At 35.3% G+C, this 25,040-nt stretch overlaps 1 protein-coding gene, 1 non-coding gene and 1 pseudogene across 2 annotated transcripts; all 3 read right to left on the minus strand.

Annotated features, from left to right (window-relative positions):
- Positions 1 to 6,036: 6,036 nt before the first annotated feature.
- On the minus strand, positions 6,037 to 8,491 carry LOC21405605 (annotated as a pseudogene).
- Positions 8,492 to 9,934: 1,443 nt separating this feature from the next.
- On the minus strand, positions 9,935 to 23,291 carry LOC21405606 (DEAD-box ATP-dependent RNA helicase 5). Its single transcript, XM_024174790.1, has 13 exons — positions 22,729 to 23,291; positions 22,327 to 22,451; positions 21,397 to 21,504; positions 13,234 to 13,314; positions 12,938 to 13,016; positions 12,339 to 12,424; positions 12,213 to 12,269; positions 12,019 to 12,090; positions 11,484 to 11,548; positions 11,255 to 11,348; positions 10,589 to 10,753; positions 10,355 to 10,447; positions 9,935 to 10,251 (listed from the first exon to the last, which is right to left on the minus strand). The coding sequence occupies exons 1-13, from the start codon at positions 23,216 to 23,218 to the stop codon at positions 10,159 to 10,161; spliced, it is 1,608 nt and encodes a 535-aa protein (XP_024030558.1). The 5' UTR covers positions 23,219 to 23,291; the 3' UTR covers positions 9,935 to 10,158.
- On the minus strand, positions 15,778 to 15,884 carry LOC112094285. The gene has a single exon (XR_002903458.1). It is a non-coding gene; the product is annotated as a small nucleolar RNA R71 (small nucleolar RNA).
- Positions 23,292 to 25,040: the final 1,749 nt, after the last annotated feature.

The raw sequence follows: 25,040 nt of genomic DNA on the forward strand, positions 1-25,040 counted from the left end.
TCCCCCATGCGACTCCACCTCATATGACTGGTACAAAGACTCCTAAATCCATCCCGAGCCTAACCCAAAGTGTACAGCAAAAACTCCCACTCAAACCCATTAAAAAAAAAAAAGCCACAGTTGAAATTGGTGTAACCAAATACCAGTTGACACTTTTTTTTTGTTTAAATTTTATACTACCAAATGTTAGTTCAGACTGCAACCACAAAAGTTCTAAACCAATGGGTCAAACCAAGACATTCAAAACCACCTAATTTAAACCCACGAAGTGAATGAATATTTATTTTTTTTTAAAAAAAAATAACTTTCGTGAGTTCTTAATTAATTTTTTTTATACCCTGTTGATTAATCTTTTGAATTGTTGAACGTTAAAATTTTCAATCATGTAAATTATGAGTGGTTGATTAAAATAACTACTAGCTAAATTTTAGTCATGTATGGGATACTTTCCTGCAAAGACAAAGCAATAGATTTGGAGGATGTTATATTTCATTACAAGTTTCATGAAAAAAAGGGGGGAAAAAAGATTCAATGAATGCATGTAGGCGAAGGTGACTTGAATGCATTAAGAATTGAGTGATGACTCATGGTTATTATCCTCTCTATCATTTAAATATTTCATTTTCAGACGTCCTCTCTAGGAAAAAGTCAAGTCAGTTAATTAAACCTTCAAAATGTTTGCTTGCATTCCTCGGGTCGGGATGTGCCAGTGACTCAGTTGGAAATGGTTTTGAAATCGTGTTTGATTCCTTTTTCACTAAAAACGGAAATGAAATTGGGAAATTATTTTCATATTTTGTCAAGCAAATTAGGAAAACGCTTAGAGTCGTTTTTTCTCTTCCATTTTTAGTCGTTATCGCATGTGACAGTAAATACTTAATTCATGAAGATTTTTACTCTTAAAATTAGATTAGGGAACGAATCGTCTTAAATTTAAAAATCGACATAGTGAACATGGAGCGTTGAGATCTTATTTCCAAGGACTTTCGAGTTTATGGTTTTTATGATCTAACATGGAGAAGGAGAGCTTTCTCCATCACTCAAATTATGTATAGAATATGAACAATGCAGTGTTAAACATCACCCACTAATTATACATATTGTGGCTTACAAATTGTCAACTAGACTCATGGATTAAGTGAATGTTTAGTGCACCGTAATATATTATGTTGTTTGGTGCCCGAAACAATTCAGCTAATTACATTCTTGATTAATCATCTATTGCATCAACTTCTCTCTAACAAAATAGCATTAATCAAATTCAACATGCTATCTTCTTGCATGGAGAACTGGATCAACCAAGTGATTTCTGCTGGTAAGTTGGCCAAGCTTCTGTACTAGACCTTGACATCGTCTGTTCGAGAAGCCAAACTTGAACAATTTCTAATGTGAGTTGTGCATAAACTAGCATATACATTGTGTTGGGGAAAAACACACCCATATACTTATGCGGCAGAAAAATAAACTGAAACAAAAATAACAGAAAAATAGAGAAGATAAAGATTTAAGTGGTTCGAAAAAATTTCTTACGTCCACAGAAGAGGGAGAAAAATTCACTAACAGTTTTAAGAATACACACTGAAGAAACTCTCTCACTTTCTCTCTATACCCAAAATCCCTTACACTTTTTATCTATCTATCTCCTCACTTTCTCTTGCTCTTTAAAAGAGACACTCTTTCTCTGTACTTTTATCTGAATATACATAAAGCCTTATACAAAATACTTATTTATATACTCCTAATAAACTAAAAAATAACCTTTGCTCAAAAAAAAAAAAAACAATAACTTACCTATAAAACACAAAATAGTAACTTTCTCAAAACTAATTTGAGGCACTTTCTTAACAATCTCTACCTTGACCCAAATTCTCTCAACTCACTTTCTTAACAATGTGATTATTTAAATTTAAATTTAAATTTTGGAACACACATGTGAAGGTGTTCACACAGTATGAATGCCCAGCATAGTGTGAATCCCTCTGGATTCAGTTGCTTGCTCTCCAAGTTATCCAATTGACTTATTTGTTAAGTTGTCCAATTTAAAATTCAAATTGATTTAAGTTTGACTTAAATTTAATTTTGAATTTTAGTCAAAATTGAACTGCAGGATAAATACAGAATTTTACCCTATTATTTGCCTGCAATTGCGCTTACCAGGGAGGAATCTCCCTGTGGTGGCCGGCCAACATATGGATAAGGGAGAGAGATTTTGTTTCAAAAATCAAATTAGAAGTTGGAGATAATTATCAAGTTTTATCTTGGAGATAAAGATTATACTTCTTCTTGGAGTCTGACTACTACTCTATAAATAGGAGATTGCAAAAAATTAGAGAAGATAAATTTTGCTCTCTCCTAGCTATAATGGCCAAATTCTATAAAGTGAAAAAAGGAAAAATTTTCTCCTAAATTTCATGTCATGCATGTGTTGGTGTTCGTGAAAATTGAGTGTTTATTTGCTAATTTTGTTTTGTTTCAGGTGTGCCCACACACACGTCTTCGTAGATTCTAAGAATTGATGAGGAAGATTCAGGTGTTCCAAATTAGCTTAGAGTAAAGAACGTTCGTGGTCAAAGAACTCAAGTTATCAACCTAATCGTTCGCTAGGTATATAAATTAATTTGATTAATTTACTCGTGCATAAATTAATGTAATCTATAGAGTGTCTCAAATTTTTATGAAAATTTTTGTTATACACGATCCGCTAAACACACGCTTCCGCATCTGAAATTGTTTCGGAAACCAACAGTTAGCATATCCAATTTCTGAAAACCAAGTAGGAATTTCGCCTACAACATGAAAACTACAGTTTTCAAATTAAAGTGGTTTCCCATGATTTATGAAAACTATGAAGACTCATGATCAGTGTTATGCCATGTAATGTCATGATATGCTTTGTTGAGAAATGCCATGTTTATGACTCAATATGTTATATGTTATGTGAGATGTTATGCGATAGCAAATTATTTTTGCATACTCATCTTATGTACCATATAAGTATGTTCATGAATGTGATGTTATGTAGTAACATGTCATACTACATACACATAATAAGACAAGTGAAATGAATAAGTTTAGTTAAGAGTGTCATACCAACCTCCGCACGTGAGGTAATCAAGACATCGCGAGGGAGACCAGTTACTATACCTGCGCGAGGGAGACCAATCTAATATAGTAAATGAGATCATGGTGTCGTTGGGGACCTCACAAGCCCTAACTTCCGGATGATTGCGCGCAATTAGAATGAACACTCGGGCACCATGTTAAGTAAGAAAAGATGAGTTAGATTTTAAGACATGTTTATAATGAAGCATAATCGATTCATGTATAGTTTGATAAATGTTTTAAGTTATGTTGTTAGTATGAATTCCTATTTGCTGAGCGAAAGCTCATTCAATTATGTTCGTGTTGTTGGCAAGGAACCTATCAGCAATATATGATGGATAGTGGCAAGCGGCAGACGAATGGTGAAGATGAGAAATAATACTGCTTACAAATAGTTTTCCGCAATAAGTTTAAAATAAGTTATGTATGTACGATTTACTAATTTTCAAGTATGTATGTACGTATGTATGTTATAGAAGAACAAGATTGTAATTATACAACCTTAGTCTAGAAAATTTTGAAATTTAAAATGTTGCTCAGCTCGTGCAATAAATGTTTCAAATTTAAAATAAGAAAAATTATAACGATTAATTTTATAAAGGATTTAAAAGTATTGAAATTGAAATGTGCAACAAAATCTAATTTAGAATTGTTTTAGAAGGTTGTAATTTAAGTCAAGGATGTTTTATGAAATTATGTTTATTATGTTTTCCGAAATTATTATTTCATTTTCAAAAGTTATTATTTAGTGTGTATATATATATATGTATGTATAAATTATTCTACAAATATATTTTAAGTTTAGTTTTAGATTATGTAATTAAGTAACGGCAACATAAGTATGGTCGTTACACACATTGTTCCTCAATTTTCAAAACGTAACATTTATTCCTCTAAAAAGAAGGAAGAATTATTATCGAAAAATGGAATCATGCTACATAATTTTGGGTATTTTGGTAACCCTGCTCATTTAAAAATTAAGGTAATTTACATAAATAATTTCTAATTTTTAAAAAAAATGACAGTTTGATCTTTAATTTTTTTTACAAAATGATCCCGAATCTATTTAAAAAGGTACAATCTCATCATTTCCATTAAATTTCGTTAAATGATTAACATAATTAATTATGTAATTAAAGAGGATTTTTAATAAAATATCAACACAAGCTCTCTTTCTCTCTCTCATCTCTCACGGTCTCTCTCTCTTTACCATTTACTTTCTCTCTCTCTCTCACTAAAACAGAGAAAACAAAAAGGCCCATTTTCATTTTTATGTACCTTATTCATCTTCCTTTAATTATGACCTCTTTGTCTCTCTCTTTATCCGTCTCTCTCCACTGGTATATCTCTCTCTCTTTCTCCATAACTAACTCCTCCAACTTCCCGGAAGAAGAAAACTGATGCGGAAGAAGAAAACTGATGCAGAAGGCGCTGAAGAATGAGGAAAGGATAAAAAGTTCAAATTTAGTTTTTTGATTCTTAATGGGTTTCTTGTTTGGGTTTATGTTTGGTTATGCTTTTGCTCTGATTGTGTTTGGGCATGCAGCATGCTTGATTACAAATCATTTGGGGTTTGTTTTTTTTATTAATTTTTTGTTAACTGAGAGAAACAACCTAACGCAATACAAATTGACTAAAAAAAATCTAGACACAATACAATGCAAACCTGAATTTGAAAACAAAAAAGACAAGCAGGCTCTCAACAATAAAAGCATCAATGGAATCCAGACATGGGACATATTAACACAACAAAAAACCAACTGTCGGGAAACATAGTCTCTGTATGTTTAGATTTGAAACATTTTCAATTCTTCTCAGCCACCGGCACAAACAAGACCATCTAAACTCTTACAGGTTGCTGAGAATCTGTATCTGGGAAAAAATGGGGCTTTTTTGTTCCACCGAGAATCTGGTGCTCTGCCACGACTGCGACTGGGACGCCCACGACAGTTGTCCCTCCGTCTCCGCCTCCCACGACCGGACCTCCCTCGACGGCTTCTCCGGCTGCGAGAAACCCTCGTTCCCCTGATTTCCCAAACAAAGCGAAGGCACATTCTCCCTGCCGGAGCCGAAGGTTGTCGAGCACTATGGGATTTTCCACGGCCGGTGAATCTGGGTTCTTTACCATTTTCTGGGATTTTCGAAGGTGGCCACGGTAATTCAAGTTTTGAATTAGAGTTTTATTATTTTTTTATTATAATAAAAAATTTTCACATAATATTACATCTTAATTTAAATTAAATATTATATCTTAACTCAAATTAAAAATTTAAATTAATAAACCGGGTCTGAAAAAAAAAACTAGAGAGAATTATTGAATTATCATTAAGAGTATGAGTCTTAATTTTTATCACATATTTTTTTATTAATATCCTTTTAATTAATATAAATTTTTAATTAAAATAATATTAATTAAAAATAAATGATAAAAATTTAAAATTATACACTTTAAATAAATATTTGTCTCATTTCTTTAAAAAAATTACTTTAGATTCTTTAAAGAATCTACAGCATATCATGGAGTTTGATAATAGTTTTACCCAGTAAATTTTAAAAATTGTTGTCTAACATATAATAGTTTTACCCAATAGATTTTAAAAATTGTTGTCTAATAATAAAATTTAAGAAGTAAATTAAGGATTGTTTTGCACAGCAACTTCTACTCTCATTATTTAAGTTTACTAAATTAATCTTTATAATAAAACATAATTTTCAAATCTCAATCTAATATTTTATTTATCTGCATAACAAATAAAATATCTTTATGATGTTTAATTTTAAAGTTACAAATTCATTAATAAATGAGTAATGTTAAGGATGCAAACTCAAATCTCAACTCTCATGTACTAATTAATGTGGCATGTGAGTTGTTATCTTTTATTAGTAGATGCAATCTCTTATTATTAATTGACATGATAATGTTTTAAATATCTATCAATGTAAAAATGACAGTTCACATGTCACAATAATTGATATACAAGAGTTTAAATTTGAGTTGGTGTCCTTAAATCTGTTCCACTTCAGAAATAGTATGACCAGATTTTGATGACGGCTTATCCAGTTAGGTAACTCCTCTAGACGCCCTGCCAAGTACAGCCTTTGAAGAGATTCGGGCACGAAGGAAACATGACGAAGATCGATTATGTTGTCCTTATCTTCCAAAGTGATCGATAATGAGGTGAGTTTGGTGAGCTTTTCGATGGAAGAACGCAAGGAGACACCATATTTTTCCCTAAACTTTATGATGCCTAGCCTCCTTAGCTGACTCATTTTCCCCAGCTCTGTGATTATAGCACTGTTTTCTGCCTCAACAAAGCAGCGCTTTTGAAGCGATTGAAGATTTCCTATTCCTAAAGGGGCCTTAAAACCATACTTGGAGTCGAAATAAGCATAAGATTCGATCTCGTAGCAATACACCAGGAGATGGCGAAGTCACTTGAGGTTTAAAATTTCAGCCGACATCAGTGACATAGGCCTGTTTGAGATCCAATAGCTCTAGATTTTGAAGCTTCTTTACGGAGCCAGGAATATTTTTCCCCTTAGTACCCCTCAAGCTTAGATACCTTAGATGAAATAGCTTCACTATTTCTCTTGGGAAGATCTCAAACAATGAGACACCTTGCAAATCCAGAACCTTCAACAACCTAAAACCTCTGGGAAACAACGTGGATAACGAAAACTCTGTAAAAGAATCTTCTTCTTCTTCGACGAATACAAGCAATGAACGCAGCTTGGAAGAGATTTTGTTCTGTTCATTCTTGAGTGTGTTAACCACTGATACTTGATCTTTAGCTATCTCCGCAATTTCTTGATTCTTAGACTTCAAAATCGCAATCTCCCTTAGAATATCATGTGTTCTACATGATTTGATCCTTCCATCACTTGTTGTCCCCGCGCTAGGATTAGTCCCCAGTCCAAAAGCTCCTTCAAGTAACCCTCCGCGACTTCCTCCAACGTCTTCCCTTCTCGTTCGATCACAAAGCCTTCAGCTATCCGCAATCGAATTAGTCTCATCACATCGACGTTTTGCAAAGCCGGAAACAAGCCCAAGTACAAGAAACAAGACTTCAAGTAGTAAGGCAAGTCATTGAAGCTTAGTGAGAGCACTTTCTTCAAGCTATCAAGTTTAGAGTTTTCTTCAATCTCTGGACCAATACTATGACGAAGCACGGCAACCTCATCCTTGTTTGCCGTGTCTTTGGCGCCCCAAATCGCTCCAATCGCGACAACAGCAAGAGGTAAACCTCCACAACTCCTCAACACACCGGCATGTTTCCTCCAAATGAGAAATGCATCCAATTGTCTCGTTCCCCTTAATCGCCTTCCTAACAAACAGCTCCCAAGACTCTCTCCCCCCCAATGGCCTCAAATTGAAAACCCAATCACGGGAAACCTTGCAAGCCATAGAAGCAATCTCGGCATAACTAGTAGTGAAAACAGCTCTACTTCCAAACATTTCGTTTCGGGGCAAGGCGAGTTTGATTGAATCCCAAGCCTTGGCATGCCAAACATCATCAAGAACAATTAAGGCCTCGTTCGTTTCGCTGATTCGAGTTTAGAATTCGAGTTTTGCTACAGTAAAAAACTCTCACAAACAATCACATTTAACTTTTTTACTACAGTAAAAAGCTCACATACAATCACATCTCAACTCAAATTTTAAACTCGAATTAACGAAACGAACGAGCCCTAAGGGTATGCTTTTTGGTATGCTTTTTTCACGGTTCAAATTAAGAACTTAGTTTTATATATAAGAAAAAAAACACTATAATAAAAAAATTGAATTTAAATTTTTGTGGTAGAAAACATTATAAAAATAAAACTTTAGTCGTAAATAGAACAAAGGCCAAAATACCTACTTTCTCTCAACAAATATTTAACACTCTCCAAACCATCACTCTTCATATTATAAACTTTCAAAGGAACCTATTTTCTCGTCACTCTTAAAATCTGTTGAATCACGTCTCTTAAGAGGTCCTAGGTCTTAAACGACCGAGACACAGTGACCCAAGCATGAACTTTGAAACGTTTCTTCACTTTAAAATCCCCATAGACTTGCTACACTAGTGTCGTTTTCCCCAACCGTCCCATTCCCACCACGGAAACGACTTGTCTTCCGGAATCATTTTTCACTCACCAATCAATCAATCATTAGAAAAAGAAAATTTTCATATTGGTACCGTATTTTATAGCAAAATTTTCTTTTAGTACAATGTATTTTTAATAATTTTAAATTAGTATCATGATTTTTTGAAAAATTATTTTTCAGTACTATGAATATCTTTTTTAGAACATAAAATGTCAAATATGCCCTTATACATAAAAATACTTTGTTGACCATAATTAATTAAAACTAAAACGTTTTTTTTTTCTTAAGAAGAATGCCCATTCTTGCTTTCAAACATCACTACAATTTTAATTTAATTAATTCCGGTCAACAAAGTAGTTTTAATTTTAATTAATTCTGGTCAACAAAGCAATTTTATGTATAAGGGCATACTTAACATTTTATGTGCTAAAAAAGGGGCTCATGGTACTAACAAACGATTTCCCAAAAGGTTAGCATACCAATTAAAATTATTAAAAACACAGTATACCAAAAGACAATTTCACTATAACACAGGGCACCAATATAAATTTTTCCCTTAATAAAATTCTCTTCTTTTCCTTTTTGGATAATTCTCATATTTCAAATTTTAAATAACAAAAATCAACGTTGCTGCTATATAAATTCATAATTTTGCATATTTTGAACTTTAATTGAACAAAGTGTTTATTTAGTTGGAGGGTTTAAACCACCTTAGTTTTAGTTCAAATAATGTTTTTCTTTATAAAAAAAAAAAATTGAAGTTAAAAAAATTTTGTTACAGTATTTTCTCTCACAAAAAATTTGAATTTAAAAAGTTTTTCTTCCGTATTTTCTATTAGAAAATCTAAATTCTACTTCAAACCACTTAGTTTGAACCCACCTTCCAAACATACTCTAAATTACATGCTTATTATAATTTGAAAGAAGAATTAAAAGATACAAACACATAAAAGAAGGTAAAAGAGAAAGAAAGAGTTAGAAAATAAAAAAAGAAATAAATAAAAAAAAAGAATACAGTGGCACTAGTAGTTTCGTTCAAAACTTTGGCTTAATTCATGCCTTGAAAATAAAAAAAGAAAAAAAAATTCTGCCTCCACCACTGTCTTCTGTTTTATTGCTTAGTTTTATTTTGTAGGTAGTGCGTGTCTAGCCAAGCACACTATCAGTAGAGCTCAATGAATGAAATGACTTATATTTATAAGTTTAAATAAAAAAATTAAATTTTATGAAAAAATAAACACTATAACAAAAAAGTTTAAATAATAAATTCATAATTTTGCATATTGAACAAAGTGCTTGTTTGCTGTTATCATCTGAATTAATGAGATTATTTCCATTCTTGGAACATTTCTTAGCTTCCAATAAGAGAGATCATTTTAAACCATTCCTCTCTTCCACTATGTTAGTTAAGAGATATGGAAAACAGGACGAAATACATGGGAAAAAAAAAATAAAAATAAAAAAACGAGAAAAAAAGTATTCCTTATTAGTTAGTGCAATGCACTTATCAATGTTGTAAGATTGGAAATTTCAACATTCTGGAATTTTTAGAAAACATTCTTCATAAGATTGGAAATTTCAACCTTCACATAAACTTTCAGACAACTTTCTTCATAATGCACTCATTTAAAAATGAATTAATACACGATTCAGGGCTTTCACAACCATAATCAAATGCAACGGTTCAGCATTACACAACAAAATTGAAAGAGAAAAACGCAAAAGCGAAAACAAATAAAAACATAAAAGAAAACTTATAATCAACGGGAATCAAAATTACACTGCATTTTCCAGCAAGGCACTCTAAAAGCTCAATCTAAATATACTGTTTGGCGGATGACTGCAAATTCAACATCCGACACACTGCTTTTCACGGATAATGTTATATTATAGAAGGCTAATTGCATCTATGACTTTTATATTTTTCTCTACTCTTCCTACTAATGAATGAGTTTAATCTCGAGTCATTATTCGTCATCAGAGTCGTTAAATGTGATCTTTTTGGACTTTGGAGCGTCCACCGAAATTTCTTTAAAATGAGCTCCATAGAGCTTAGACTCCTGCATTTTTGGAACAAATGTAAAGTAAAAACCCAGAAAGTTGTATGTATGTTATTAGAAGTTAAATGGAAGAGAAGATGCAAAAATAAAGGGAATAATGCACCTTTTTCTTTACGTGAGTGCCAAACTTCAATAGGGAATCTGGTACAATTTGCCCAGCTTCTCTGAGAACATTTACCAGCTCTCCAGCCAGTCCCTGAAACAACAAATCCCCATAATTTTTAGAATTAAACGAAAAAATACAAAAGGATGTGAAAACTCTGAATAAATTGTCAATAAAATGTGAAATTTTGTAATCATGTTTGAAAGGATTAAGGATGGCCTCGTAAAATATTACCTTGTTTTGCTGCGTGAAAAAGGTGTGAGCAACACCATTCTTTCCGGCACGTCCTGTTCGCCCTATTCGATGGACATAATCTTCTGTGGTAAGAGGAAAACTGTAGTTGATAACTACTTCGACATCTGGTATATCCAATCCTCGAGCTGCCACATCTGTAGCTATCTGCATGTAAAAAAACATATTAACCCAACATCTTACTATTGTTGCACCACAGTTAATGTCGGAAGTATCCATCCAGAAAAATTAAAAACCCCAAAAAATAATGCATTGAAATTTCTGCTCTTCCCGTATCACAAACCTCTAACCTCCTAAGTTTCAAGTGCTCAAAAGATGCACAAAAGTGAAGACTGGTGATAAATCAATCTTAATGGAATCAACCTTCATAATCTCTAAACCGATGACAAATCGATGAAATAGTGCAAAAAAGAAGGCATGAGGAAACGCATTAATCTATATCGTGTACACTGTACAGATAATTCATCTAGAATAATCAATATAATGCACAAGAGAGAGAGAGGCTGTAAGTAAAACATCCAGTGCAAGTTCATAGACATAAGAAGAGAAGCATCCACATATTTTATTGACATTGGCATTACCAAATCACCGGTGTGCTTAAAAGACAGCGCCAAAGACAATGCCAAGGATCAGTAATAGACAACATACCATCAAAGGACAGGTTCCTTTCTTGAATAACGACAGCGCCTTCGTACGTTCATGTTGTGATTTGTTACCGTGTATTGAAACAACCTTCCAACCCCTAGAAGCACAATTTTATGTGTCATTAGGTTGGACTTGGGAGGTTAGGAAACTAGTTATAGATGGTTACACCACTGTCGGAATATTTTACTAAAGGGAACATATCAAATTTGCAGTATAAAGTGAAGGAACTTACCCCTTTTGCAGCATGTTTTCAACACGAGTGGCTTCTACTTTGTACAAGACAAATACCAAAACCCTGTTCCTGATCAGAAGTAAAACTACGAGATCAGCAGGTTATAGACATAACACATCAAGAGAAACAATCCAGCAAGTGTTGGTCTTCCTCTGTGACACATACTACTATTCATCTAAACTAGAATAATTTAATGCATCTTATATAGGAATCCTATTGACCTCTAAATTCAATATAATAACTCAACTTAGCATGCAGCTTCTTCCAAGGACAGGCAAGCGCATCTGAAACCCAAAATCTAAGGCAATTTTCAGTTCTTTATTTGCACTGACAATGATTTAAAAAAAAAAGAAAAAAAAAAGAAAGAAAGAAGCACTTGGCCGGTTTTACCTACTATTGGATTTGAACCAATGACTCGCCGTATGAAAGCAATACTCTAACCGCTGAGTCAAGTAGGTCAAAATATCGCAAAAATTCAGCGTGGTTTTTATCTAAAAAGTCGGAAGGTTCCGCCAGAAAGAGTTTGGGATTAAATCGTTTGGTCAGATTTGTGGGATTTCTCCAGCAAAGCAACCAGACGTGCATCACGAGCACGGTCATCCAGAACCTATGCATACATGAGAGTAGCCAAGTTGGTATTATATTTATGTAGGCATGAACTTATAGTGGATCTGTGAGGACTTTTCATTACAAATGGTGAAAGGCAGTATGACTGTCTAAATGTTATACCTCAACTATCTGCATAACGTCATGGTTGGCGGCTAAATCCTCTGAACCTACAACAACCTGAGACAATGGTTGTTAGTATTTAATGAAGGTAACTGGTTAATGGTCATGGTAAATAAAGATCCGCACCTTAACCGGATTAGGATCCATGAACTCTTGTGCCAATTGGTGGACTAATAAAGGCCACGTTGCACTGAACATTACCATTTGGCGAGCTGCAGAGAAGACAGAAGCAGAGCTTTCAAGTCAATAGACTCAAAACAGAATAAAACTACGACTAACTTAGCCTTTAAGCAAATTTAAAATCTTATTTAAGGTGGCCTAAAACTTCATTGTGGGTTCATGTCATTTTTTTTTATTTGTTCTTGCTATCCTTTTTTTGTTTGTTTTAATGAAACAACAGATTTTTATTACGAAATATCATCAGCAGAAGTACAAATACAAAGTAAGAAAATAGAAAAAGGTGAGCAGTTTGCCACCCAACTATAATGGCAAAAATATTTCAGTTAATTTGAACTATTATCTCCTATGTCACCGATGCAATCCAAACAATTATTGATAAGAGTTTTTGCAAACTAAATAGGAAATTAGGAATTACTTAACAAATTGCATATTTATTCTCCAGTGATGGCAGTGGCAATTTTGAGAGCAATTCTTTTTCCTAATCATATTAAATACCTGAACAATTCTTTTACTTGAAGGGAAACACTTTCTAACATATTAAATACCTGAACAAGTCTGACCCAAAATATGGCGAACTTCAGGTTCAAATCCCATGTCAAGCATTCGATCTGCTTCATCAAGGACCTACAGAAAATAGCCGATCATTTTTTTTCTTTTTTGTAATAACTCAAGACGCTACAGCTACATTACTATAAAAAAAGATCAAGGGTCAAAAGGTTCTAGTAAAAGAGACCAATGTGCAAGCATAAGTGAATATTCACACAACCGATTCACAGGAAGTAGAAAATTTTACCATCAAGTACAGAAAAAATTATATCTATTGAAGGAATTTCACACTTACCCCAAAAGTTACATCTTTAAGGCAGCACACACCCATCTCAATCAGATCCTTTAAACGGCCAGGAGTTCCAATAACAATATCCTGAGTACATAAAACGTTTATAAATTAATTACAGAGAAGTACCAGATAGATGACTAATACACGTTACCACTTTAAGGAATATATAGATATGACAAACACGCAAACATGCTGATAACTCTAAGAAAATAGAGTTATCTTTTGCATTTTTAGCTTAAAGTTTGCTTAGCCAAGAGTGTATTTCATTGTTTTCTCTGTGTTTTAACTTAGATTTTCTGGTTTTGCATTTTATCTTGCTAAATTATGTACTTGTGCTGCTCTCGGGTTAAGCAGTGATTTGAGTCAAAAAGTGGTTGAAATATGCCTAAGTTGTGATTTTGCAAATTACAGGGAGAATGCTATGACTATGTTGCAGCATTCTTGCAGCATTCTGGGAACAGCTGGCATGTGGATGACATCAGCGCACTACTTAGAGAAAGCAGACAAAAAAATCCATGTGAGCTGGTTGAGCAGATGTCATTGTGGTCCACTGCACACATCATCAAGTGACACCTCAGCCTTTTTGTTGCCCTAAAGAGGAAATGCTTTCTGAAAATAAAGAGCAGCCGCCGAGTACAAAGAAGAGAAAAATAGAAGGAAAAAATAGAGAACACGCGATAGAGAGAAAAAAGACAGCACCACGGCTGAAAAGAAAAAGATACAATACACAGAGTACCCCCTCTCCAGAAAAACGCACAGTACATTACCAAGAGAGGAAAAACAAGTACCAGCAATGTGAGGTTGAGAAGAAAAAAAATCAAGAGAGAGAGCTGCAGTGAGTGAATCCGTGGAGAAGGACAAGGAGGAATCTAGAAGATCCAAGATCTAGCTCTTCAATTTTCCCTCTCTCTGTTAGCTTGAATCTTTTGTTATTTTTTATATTGATTAAGACATGGATATTCCTAGAAATCTGGTTCTTGTAATTATCATCATGAACTAATTTGTTAAGTTAGATCTACTAATGGAACCAAGGTTGTAAGGGTGATGGTTGCTTAAGGAATGTTGATTAATTATATTTTCTATTCATCTATGTGTATTTAATGTTCGTTTATGTTTTTGACTGGCCATCAAACGTAGAATACAAGACTAAGATTAATACTGAAAAGGTTAGTTTTAGTTAGATCTTACATAGATGATGCAAGTTCAATACTCTTGCTTAGTTTATTGATTTGTGAATGATATAGGAATATATTGTTCATCTTGCATAACAAATAGAAATCCAAGCTTAATTTGCATTCTGAAACTAGATCCACATAGGAATATGCTGGAAATGGTTGAGGAATTTTTAGACATAATGACTTCGGGAGAATCATATGCATAATAAAAGAGTTTCTGTTAACAGGGAATGCTATAGCATTCTCGTAGCATTCTGCCATCAAACTCGCAACTAAGGGGAAATTAGTAGATCTAACTGATTTACATCACTGCATACACTCCATTTTAGTATTCTTGATCTTTTGGTTAATCTTTTTTACAGTTTATTTTACATTTATGCATTTATAACAATTAGGTAATTTTTGAACAATCAATTTTTGTCACATAAAACGGGTAAATTAGTTGATTTCTGCATGTACACTTGGTGATTCATTCTCTGTGGGACGATATCCGTACTTTCTACACTTTATTACTTGATTGCAACACGTGCACTTACGAGCATAAAAATCACGCAACAAGTTTTTGGCGCCATTGCCGGGGACTGAAATCGTTAAGGGGTTGTTTGGTTGGGGGATTCGTACCCCGATTCGAATCATGGTTCATGGTTCGCTACAGTGTTTTCTCTCACAAAAAATACACGTAAATCGAAAATAGTTCTAATCTTATGATTCTAATCCATGAACCAAACGTCTCCTAAAAGTATTTGTAAGAGTCAATTTGTTTTTCGTTTTGTTTGATTTAGTCTCATTCATTCAGTTTTTAATTTCTCAGGTTATTATACCGTTTGCATGAATCCACCGCAAGAGTTGGAATTGCTGCCTTTAGATCCTGAAATTGAAAGAACATTCCGAGCTAGGAAAAGGGAACAACAAGGCTTAGCAGGAGTGGGAGAAATGGCAGAAGGGGCAGCAGGAAACAATGGCTAACATTCCTGTCCCCCAACCGATACTGGTAGATGACAAAAATAGGGCCATTCAAGAATATGATGTGCCCATTTTACATGGACTTAACCCCGGCATAGTGAGACCAGAGATTCAGACGCCTCATTTTGAGCTCAAGCCAGTGATGTTCCAAATGCTCCAAACCGTGGGCTAATTCAGTGGCATGGCAACTGAAGATCCTCACCTCCATCTCAAACAATTTATGGAAGTGAGTGATACTTTCAAGCTACCGGGGGTGACTGAAGATGCATTGAGGTTAAAGCTATTCCCTTATTCTTTGGGGGATAGAGCTCGAGCATGACTGAATTCTTTGCCTCCAGATTCGGTGGCGACATGGGATGATTTAGCAGAGAAGTTTCTCATGAAATGCTTCCCTCCAACCAAGAATGCCAAGCTAAGGGACGACATTACTTCTTTCCAACAAGCAGATGGGGAGTCATTGTATGAAGCATGGGAAAGATTCAAGGAGCTATTGCGGAAGTGCCCTCATCATGGGATCCCCCATTGGATTCAAATTGAGACATTCTATAATGGGCTCAATGGGCGAACAAGGACTATAGTTGATGCTGCAGCCGGTGGAGCTAGTTTGGCCAAGTCTTACAATGAAGCATATGAGATTTTAGAGAGGATGGCCAACAACAATTATCAATGGCCAACCGAGAGACTTAATGCGAGGAAGGCTACTGGAATTCATGAAGTTGATGCCATCACTGCACTCTCAGCTCAAATGTCATCCTTAACAAATATGATAAAAGAAATGAACACGCCGGCATGTGTAAATTCTGTGCAAACAGCTGGTCTCTCATGTGTTTACTGTGGAGAGGGTCATTTGTATGAAGATTGCCCTTCCAACCCAGCCTCTGCTTTCTTTGTGGGTAATTTCAACAGGAGTAGCAATCCTTATTCGAATCCTCACAACCAAGGGTTGTGAGCAACATCCAAACTTGGCTTGGAGTAATCAAGGAGTGAGTTCTAGTGGCGCTAACGCTTATCATAGACCCACATATCCACCCGGCTATCCACATCAACAACAAAGAACACAAGCGGATCAATCTAGCTCTTTGGGGAGTTTACTAAAAGAATTTATAGCGAGGAGTGAAGCCAAAATCCAAAGTCATGATGCAGCACTGAGGAATTCAGAAAATCAAATGGAAAGAACAGTGCAAAGCCATTTCATTGAGGAGTGGAAAAGAGCTGGAGCTAAAGACAAGACCCCAGGCTGTGCAAACAAAGCCCACTTCAATCCAAGAAGAGGAGAATCGAACTCAGCCACCAGAAGAGCAGTTGAAGAATCAGCAACCAAATTATGCACTGCAGAATGCTACAGCATTTCCACAGCATTCTGGAGCGGCAGAAACTAGTAAAACCAGTAGCACCAAACCACCTCCACCATTTCCTCAACGCTTTCAGAGACAGCAACAAGATGGGCAGTTTCGCAAGTTTTTGGATGTTTTGAAGCAGCTACACATCAACATACCATTGGTTGAGGCCCTAGAACAGATGCCAAACTACGCCAAATTCATGAAGGACTTAGTTACAAAAAAACACAGGCTTTGAGAGTTTGAGACAGTGACCTTGACTGAAGAATGCAATGCAATTTTGCAAAACAAACTCCCTCCCAAATTAAAGGATCCAAGAAGTTTCACTATCTCGTGCTCCATTGGAAACCAATACTTTGGTAAAACATTATGTGATTTGGGATCTAGTATAAATTTGATACCGATGTCCATTTTCAAGAAATTGGGAATCGGAGAAGCATGACCTACCACAGTGTCTTTGCAGCTCGCAGACAGATCTAATGCACTTCCCGAAGGAAAGATTGAGGAAGTACTAGTAAAAGTGGACAAGTTCATTTTTCCTGCTGACTTCATCATTCTTGACTATGAAACGGATAGAGAAGTGCCAATCATTTTGGGAAGGCCGTTTCTTGCTACAAGCCGCACCCTAATTGATGTGCAAAAAGGTGAGCTAACTATGCGAGTGCAAGATGAGCATGTGACACTTAATGTATTTAAGGCAATGGAGTTTCCAACTGAGGTGGAGGAATGTTCTGCAATATCAGTCATTAACTCTTTGGTGGCTAAGGAGCTTAAGAGCAGTAGCCATACGGACTTGTTGCAGCTATCCTCGTCATTAGATTTAGACGAGGCTGAAGATGAACCTATGGAGCAAGGTGCCAAAACAACAGCACAAGGACCTATAAGGAAATTTGAGGCACAAGAGTCGTTGGAAGAGGCTGAAAGAACACAATAAATCATTGACTTGAGCTCGTCAATCGTTCTAATATGCACACCGCCATCCGACCCATTTTGGCCATCATCATCACCGCCACCACACTGCATTCTTTATGAGCCCGAACCAAAAATGAAGTTCTCCAATCAAGCCCATCACCTTCCAAAGCCAAATCTTGTTGGTGCAACGTGCCTAAATTGTAAAAATCATGCCAAGCTTGAGGGCGTCACAATCAAAGACCCATTTGTAGTGTTGTATGACACTTACTATGGGCGGATGTCGCTCTTTAATGAACGCCTCTCTAAACATCCGGTTGAAGACATTAAAGCAAGCACTCCGTGGGAGGCAACCCAAGTTTTCTAAACCTTTTCTTGTTTTCCTTCCTCTCAAGTTTTAGTTTTTATTTTTTTTAGAACTTTTTACTTTATTTTAGTGTTTCTCTTTTGTAGGTGCAAGCGTCGAAGCTTCAGGAACGGATTCAATTCAAGAGAGCGAGCAAGCATTAAAGCCTAAGCTCTAAATTGACATAGGGGAGTTTCTTAAACCTTTCCTTGTGTTCTTGATTGCCTATACATTGAGGATATTGTGCTTGATAAGTTTGGGGGGAGAACTTTGGTTGTCTTTGTATATATCTTTGTTTGTTTTTGCATCCTTCAAAAAAAAAAAAAAAAAAAATTTTGGAGTCTTGTGTTTTCTTGATGTTTTGTGTGTTTTGTGGTAAATTCTCTTAGACCCATGATGATTCGGCTGGATTTGGGCATAGTTTTTAGAAAAACATGATTTCCACTAAGTTTTGTCCTTAACTTCTTCTTGATTGTCTTCTTCCATATTTGTGATTTTTCTTCATTTGAGCACTTAGCCTAGTGTTATTGATTCATTGGACTTCTAGAGAAAGATTGTGTAAATGTGTTTTATTCTTAGGTCTCACAAACTCTAGAACTTACTTGAATTGCATCTTGTTGAGTAACCGGGTGTCTTCATCACCAATGTTGGCACTCGCGTAAAAAGGCAAGTGAGGCATCTCTTTGTAGTTCTAAAAAAAAGGGGTAAAATAAAAATAAAAGCAGATATGGTGGACAAGGGGAAGCAAAAACTTAAGTTTGGGAGTGTTACTTGGGAATGTTATTTGAGCTTTTTGAGGTCCTAGAATTATTGATGTGCTTTAAGGGTGAATTAAGCCAAAACACCATCTCATATTCTACCTTCATCCTAGCCTATCATTTCAAGCCTAAAAAGTCCTATTGATCCTTGGTAGTGTGTTGATCTACATTAGTGGAGAGAGTGTTGAAAAGTGAGCCTATGGAGTTTGAAAATGCGCTTATAGAAATTCTTAGCCTAGAGCATGTGTGCATTATCCCATCTAGATTGACAATGATAATATTGCACTTGGTTGTTCACATACACACAAGAAAGGTCCATTTGGAGAAGACGCAATCTGTTGAAGTTAAGTTCAACACTTTGGTGGAAATTGTGTTTTTCTTTAAGCTATGTTCCTATCCTAATCCAGCTTTTGAGGGAACTTTTTCGAGAATTCATTCACAAAGCATGTGCTTCTTTTCTTTTGATTCATTGTTGTTTTTAACTTTCGTTTATGTTTTTGTTGTGTCTTGCTCGAGGACGAGCAATACTTTAAGTTTGGGAGTGTGCTAACTCTAAGAAATTAGAGTTTATCTTATGCATTTTTAGCTTAAAGTTTACTTAGCCATGAGTGTATTTCATTGTTTTCTCTGTGTTTTAACTTAGACTTTCTGGTTTTGCATTTTATCTTGCTAAATTATGTACTTGTGCTGCTCTCGGGTTAAGGAGTGATTTGAGCCAAAAAGTGGTTGAAATATGCCTAAGTTGTGATTTTGCAAATTGCAAGGAGAATGCTATGACTATGCTGCAGCATTCTGGGAACAACTAGCATGTGGATGACATCAGCGCACTACTTGGAGAAAGCATACAAAAAATCCGTGTGAGCTAGTTGAGCAGGTGTCATTGTGGTCCCCTGCACACATTATCAAGTGACACCTCAGCCCTTTTTGTTGCCCTAAAGAGGAAATACTTTCTGAAAACAAAGAGCAGCCGCCGAGTACAAAGAAGAGAAAAATAGAAGGAAAAAATAGAGAACACATGACAGAGAGAAAAAAGACGGCACCACGGTTGAAAAGAAAAAGATACAATACACAGAGTACCCCCTCTCCAAAAAAATGCACAGTACATTACCAAGAGAGGAAAAACAAGTACCAGCAACGTGACGTAGAGAAGAAAAAAATCAAGGGAGAGAGCTACAGAGAGTGAATCTGTGGAGAAGGACAAGGAGGAATCTAGAAGATCCAAGATCCAACTCTTCAATTTTCCCTCTCTCTGTTAGCTTGAATCTTTTGTTATTTTTTATATTGATTAAGACATGGATATTACTGGAAATCTGGTTCTTGTAATTATCATCATGAACTAATTTGTTAAGTTCAATCTACTAATGGAACCAAGGTTGTAAGGATAATGGTTGCTTAAGGAATGTTGATTAATTCTATTCTCTGTTCATCTATGTGTATTTAATGTTCATTTCTGTTTTTGACTGGCCATCAAACAGAGAATACAAGACTAAGATTAATACTGGAAAGATTCGTTTTAGTATCTTACATAGATGATGCAAGTTCAATACTCTTGCTTAGTTTATTGATTTGTGAATGGTATAGGAATATATTGTTCATCTTGCATAACAAATAGAAATCCGAGCTTAATTTGCATTCTGAAACTAGATTCACGTAGGAATATGCTGAAAATGGTTGAGGAATTTTTAGACATAATGGCTTCGGGAGAATCATATGCATAATAAAAGAGTTTCTGTTAACAGGGAATGCTATAGCATTCTCGTAGCATTCTGCCATCAAACTTGCAACTAAGGAGAAATTAGTAGATCTAGCTGATTTACATCACTGCATACACTCCATTTTAGTATTCTTCATCTTTTGGTTAATCTTTTTTACAGATTATTTGACATTTCTGCATTTATAACAATTGGGTAATTTTTGAACAATCAGTTTTTGTCACTTAAAACAGGTAAACTAGTTGATTTCTACATGTACACTTAGTGATTCATTCTCTGTGGGACGATATCCGTACTTTGTACACTTTATTACTTGATTGCGACACGTGCACTTGCGAGCATAAAAATCACGCAACACATGCACAATGGCGGCAGTAACAAGAAAGTTGCCTCTACACGAACTAGAGAGGAATTTCAGGAATGGGAAAAAGATAGAGCTAGGGTATAAAATTACAACAACTATTCTTGTCATGCTGAAGAAAATTTCCATGGATAGGGTCATTTCAATTGTACACTCTATAAGCACCAAGAACAAATATTATTTAGATTAGTGCCGACAATCAAACTCAACAACCATCATAGAAAATTTTCATAAGAACAGAAGAAGATTAGATTCATTGGAGAGTTGGAAATTAAATTACGTGCATATTATTAATGTTAAAAAGGACTAGATTTTCAAAAAAAGTAGAATAAACAAGATCGGCAGAAGTACCAGATTTAAGCTAAAGCTTATGTTATATCAAGCGTTGGCCAACTAAGTAGACATACAGGTCTTGAGGCCACTACAACAGAACAGAGCGCGGAAGATAAAATTGATCTTTTTCTCACCCTCTCAAATATGCATACCCTTTTTAATAGGACTTAAAGCAACATGACTATAACCATGAAAATCCCAATGGACAAACCTTCGATCCGCCCCTAGCTCTATAATCCATAAAAGGGGAGAAAAGGAACAGAAAATCTTACTACACCAGACTTCAGAGCAGATATTTGAGCCACCTTGGATGTCCCTCCATACAAGCAAACTGAAATAACCCCACAAGGTTTCCCGGCCTCACACAGAACATCTGAAATCTGCCACCACACAAGACCGATGGTTCATAAAATTTTTTCAAGAAAATAACTCTGGGGAATCGAATGATGAGAATGGAATTTTTGCACCAACCAACAGAAAATAAAACGAAGAAAACCCACATTAGAAGAAGAAGAAAAAAAAAAGAAGCAGAATACAGAAGCTTATTATAACTCCACTTTCAAGGATGCATGCGTTAAACATTTCTTTTGTAGTAAATCCTACTAAATTCTAAACATCCCCTTGCTTCCCAATGTAAATCAGTATCATCCATATTGGCAAGGAAGTCTGGAAAATCCAAAGCCATAATATATGAAGAAGAAATCAGGAAATTTATAATTTTTTCCTCCCGAGTACAAATTCAGCACATAACACATTACACACAAGTCTAATTCCACCATCAATATACGTTGGGTGCCGGACGCACAGTTAGTCGTAAGAGGTGCGGTAAGCATGGCAGAGCCCTCTAACCAAAATTTTAGGCCTTGTTCATTTTGCTAGTTCGAATCACAACTCAAATTTTTGCTATAGTATTTTCTCTCACTAAAATTCAAATTCAACTTTTTGTACTACAGCGTTTTCTCTGCACATAAATTCACTTTTCAACTTGAGTTGAAAACTCAAACCAATTAAATGAATGAGGGCTTTCTAATGGTATATCAAGGATTTTACACTTTATTTTAGGTTGCCAAATTATAATCAAAGTAAAATTCTGCAACTGTAGAAAATGGAGATCGTAAAACACTAATCTTGTGTGTTTTTCGGTTTTCTACATTTCCCAATGTCCAAGCAAAACATTTATATAAACGAGCAAAATCACATACTTGCTGAGCTAGCTCCCTCGTAGGCGAGAGCACAAGGCAAAGAGGATTCCTTCCTTTGGAGAACGTCCCCTTCCTCTTCTTCAATATATGCATAATCCCCGGCACCCCAAAAGCCAAAGTCTTGCCTAAACACCCAAACAACAACAACACAAAAAGTGTATAAATATATATATATATATATATATATAAATCAACCAAAACAACCCAACATTAGGCAACTATTTGTAAAAATGACTTAACAAGAAAGTTTTATTAGTGAAATAACTTATCAAAAATTTGTATTCGCAACTACGGAACCACCAATAACGACCAAATTTTACAAAGAATGACTGTCATTTTCAATTCGTTGGATAGTCAATCTAGCAAATTTCACAACCGCCACACCCAATCGAGAAAACTCACCTGACCCAGTTGCCGCAATCCCGATAAAATCCCGACCGTCCAACAAAAAGGGCCACGCCCGGGACTGTATCGGCGACGGGCTCTCGAAATTCCGGCAACACTGAAGAACATCGCTCGGGAGCTTTGACTCGGCGAAGGACTTCAGTGGCGCGTACTTGGCGTCTTTCACGTCCTTCCCCGTCACCGCCACATGCCCATCTTCGTGGATTCCGCTCTGTTCATTTTTCCCATTCTCTTCCAAACCCTCGTCCTCGTTCTTGTTCTCCTTCTCCTTCTTCTTCTTGTTCTTCTTCTTCCTCTCTTTCGAATCGGAGAATTCCTCGGTTTTTTCGAGTTCTTCGATCTTTCTCTTGGGACTGTGTATGGTGTTTTCTGGGTCTTTGTTTTTGTTCTTCTTCTTCTTCTTCTTCTTTTTCTCGGAGTTGAGTTCTGGGTCGTTGGGGATTTCTGGGTCGCTCGGAGGAGTCGCTTCTTTGAGCTTCCGACCCATTGTTGGAGCTCAACTGCGGAAAAATGAGGAAAGACGAAGGAAGAGGAGGGGTTTTTTCGTAGGGTTTTGCTTTTGGTAGTTGAGATTTTTTTTTTTTTAGTCGTTCATTTCTTTTGTGAGAAAATTGCATCAACATCCCTATAGTTTTACTAATACTACATGGATTCCTTAGAGACGAAGTTAATTTCAATAACAACCCTTTGTATCTAAAATTTTTGTATTAACGCCCCATTTGTTGGTTAAAGGTATGTTTATTTCCACAATTATAAATTAAAAACTTAAATTATGTATGTAAAAAAAATACTATAAAATAAAAATATATGGCTTCTTTTACTAGTGACCCCGATCATAGGGCACAAGTGGAGCACCTTTTAAGGAGTTGTTATATTAGAATTAGAAATACATGTTTCAATATTGTTTTTTAAAATTTGATATTAAAATGTGAATTTTATTTTTGAATATTTTTTCATTTGAGGGCATGTTACGTGGACAAGTGGCTCAATTGTATTTGTAGGACCTACTACTATTTTCAAACTTCCAAACATAAAATCCGACCAAATCGACCTACAAAATTCAAGAAAATCATCACCCATAAGCTATACTCGAAGTAGGTAACCTCAAAACAACATTTTCTTGAGCTAAAACGGATTTAAATTTTGGATTTTTTTTTGGTCTGTTGAAACAACATGTCGTTTGGGGCGTGTAGGAAACGACATGTCATTTCACTAGACATCCCCAATTTGCCTTGCAAACGACATGTCGTTTTTCACAGGAATAGAAAAATGACATGTCATTTTCTTCTTTCCTGTCCTTAGAAAATTGCAGAACATACTCAAATCGGGTCCCTGACCCGACTCGCTAGAAAAATGAGCTCCAGTGTCCGTTTTCGATGTTTTTAGATGGGTTTTGCTCCAAATTTCATTCTCTTTAGTTTTCAACCATCAATATCACTCAAAAACTCATAAATAACAAAACCCATCAAATGCAAGAACATGCACAGCAAACCCAAAACACGAAAAAAAAAAAAAAAAAACTACAGCCTCAAATCCAATGAGATGAGCTTTGATACCAATTGCTAGAATTTAAGGATCTAAAGACAATAATCCAGCCAATATACATTATCAAATTGGATTTTGAAGCATATATAATGGTTTTAGGATTACCTCCATTTGGCGTAAGAACGACGTTGTTCATGGTGGCCGGAATCCATTCTTGCTCGGCCGGAGTTGAAGCTTCAATGATCTAACAAAATCAAAGGAGCTTGGAGGGTTTTGAACAAAAAACGTGGATAGAGAGGAAATTTGACCCAATGGGCTGATCAAATATTTAGAGAGAGTGAGTCCAAATGCCTCAAGCAAGTTAATAAAACAAGTGTACATCCCATAATAAATTGATATTTAATATACATATATGTATTAATTATCCATAAAATACTTTAATTAATTACAAAATAAATTATTATAATTATAAAAGTCCACATAAAAATATTCTAAAATTGTATTTGTAGGACCTACTACTATTTCATTAAGAAAGAACCGATTACTCATCTAAGGAGGCTGCCTACGTGGAGAGCGTTCTGAATATTTTATTATTGTGGGATCCACCAAATAATTAAAAAAATAAAAATTTTGCTTCATCGCTTCATCTTTCTCTACAATCATCTTCACCATTTCACTATGATGAACCCAATAGAAAAAACATACTTGTATAACTTGTAAAGTCAGTACCATTGTTGTTAAAAGGTATTCTTTTTTTTTTCTGAAAGAGTTCAAAGGAGTGTGTTTTTTTTTTCTGGTACACAGCATCTATCCAAAACTGTACA

This window comes from Morus notabilis, unplaced genomic scaffold (assembly GCF_000414095.1).
Source record: "Morus notabilis unplaced genomic scaffold, ASM41409v2 Scaffold15, whole genome shotgun sequence".
In the NCBI taxonomy this organism is placed as follows: domain Eukaryota; kingdom Viridiplantae; phylum Streptophyta; class Magnoliopsida; order Rosales; family Moraceae; genus Morus; species Morus notabilis.

Excerpts from the sequence above, each read along its gene's own strand:
- LOC21405606 (XM_024174790.1), bottom strand. The coding sequence starts at position 23,218 with ATGGGTCGGAAGCTCAAAGAAGCGACTCCTCCGAGCGACCCAGAAATC. Across the intron at positions 12,425-12,937 it reads TTTGGGTCAGACTTGTTCAG|CTCGCCAAATGGTAATGTTC; the intron begins GTATTTAATATG and ends TCTTCTCTGCAG. Across the intron at positions 11,349-11,483 it reads GAAAACATGCTGCAAAAGGG|GGGTTGGAAGGTTGTTTCAA; the intron begins GTAAGTTCCTTC and ends TTGTGCTTCTAG.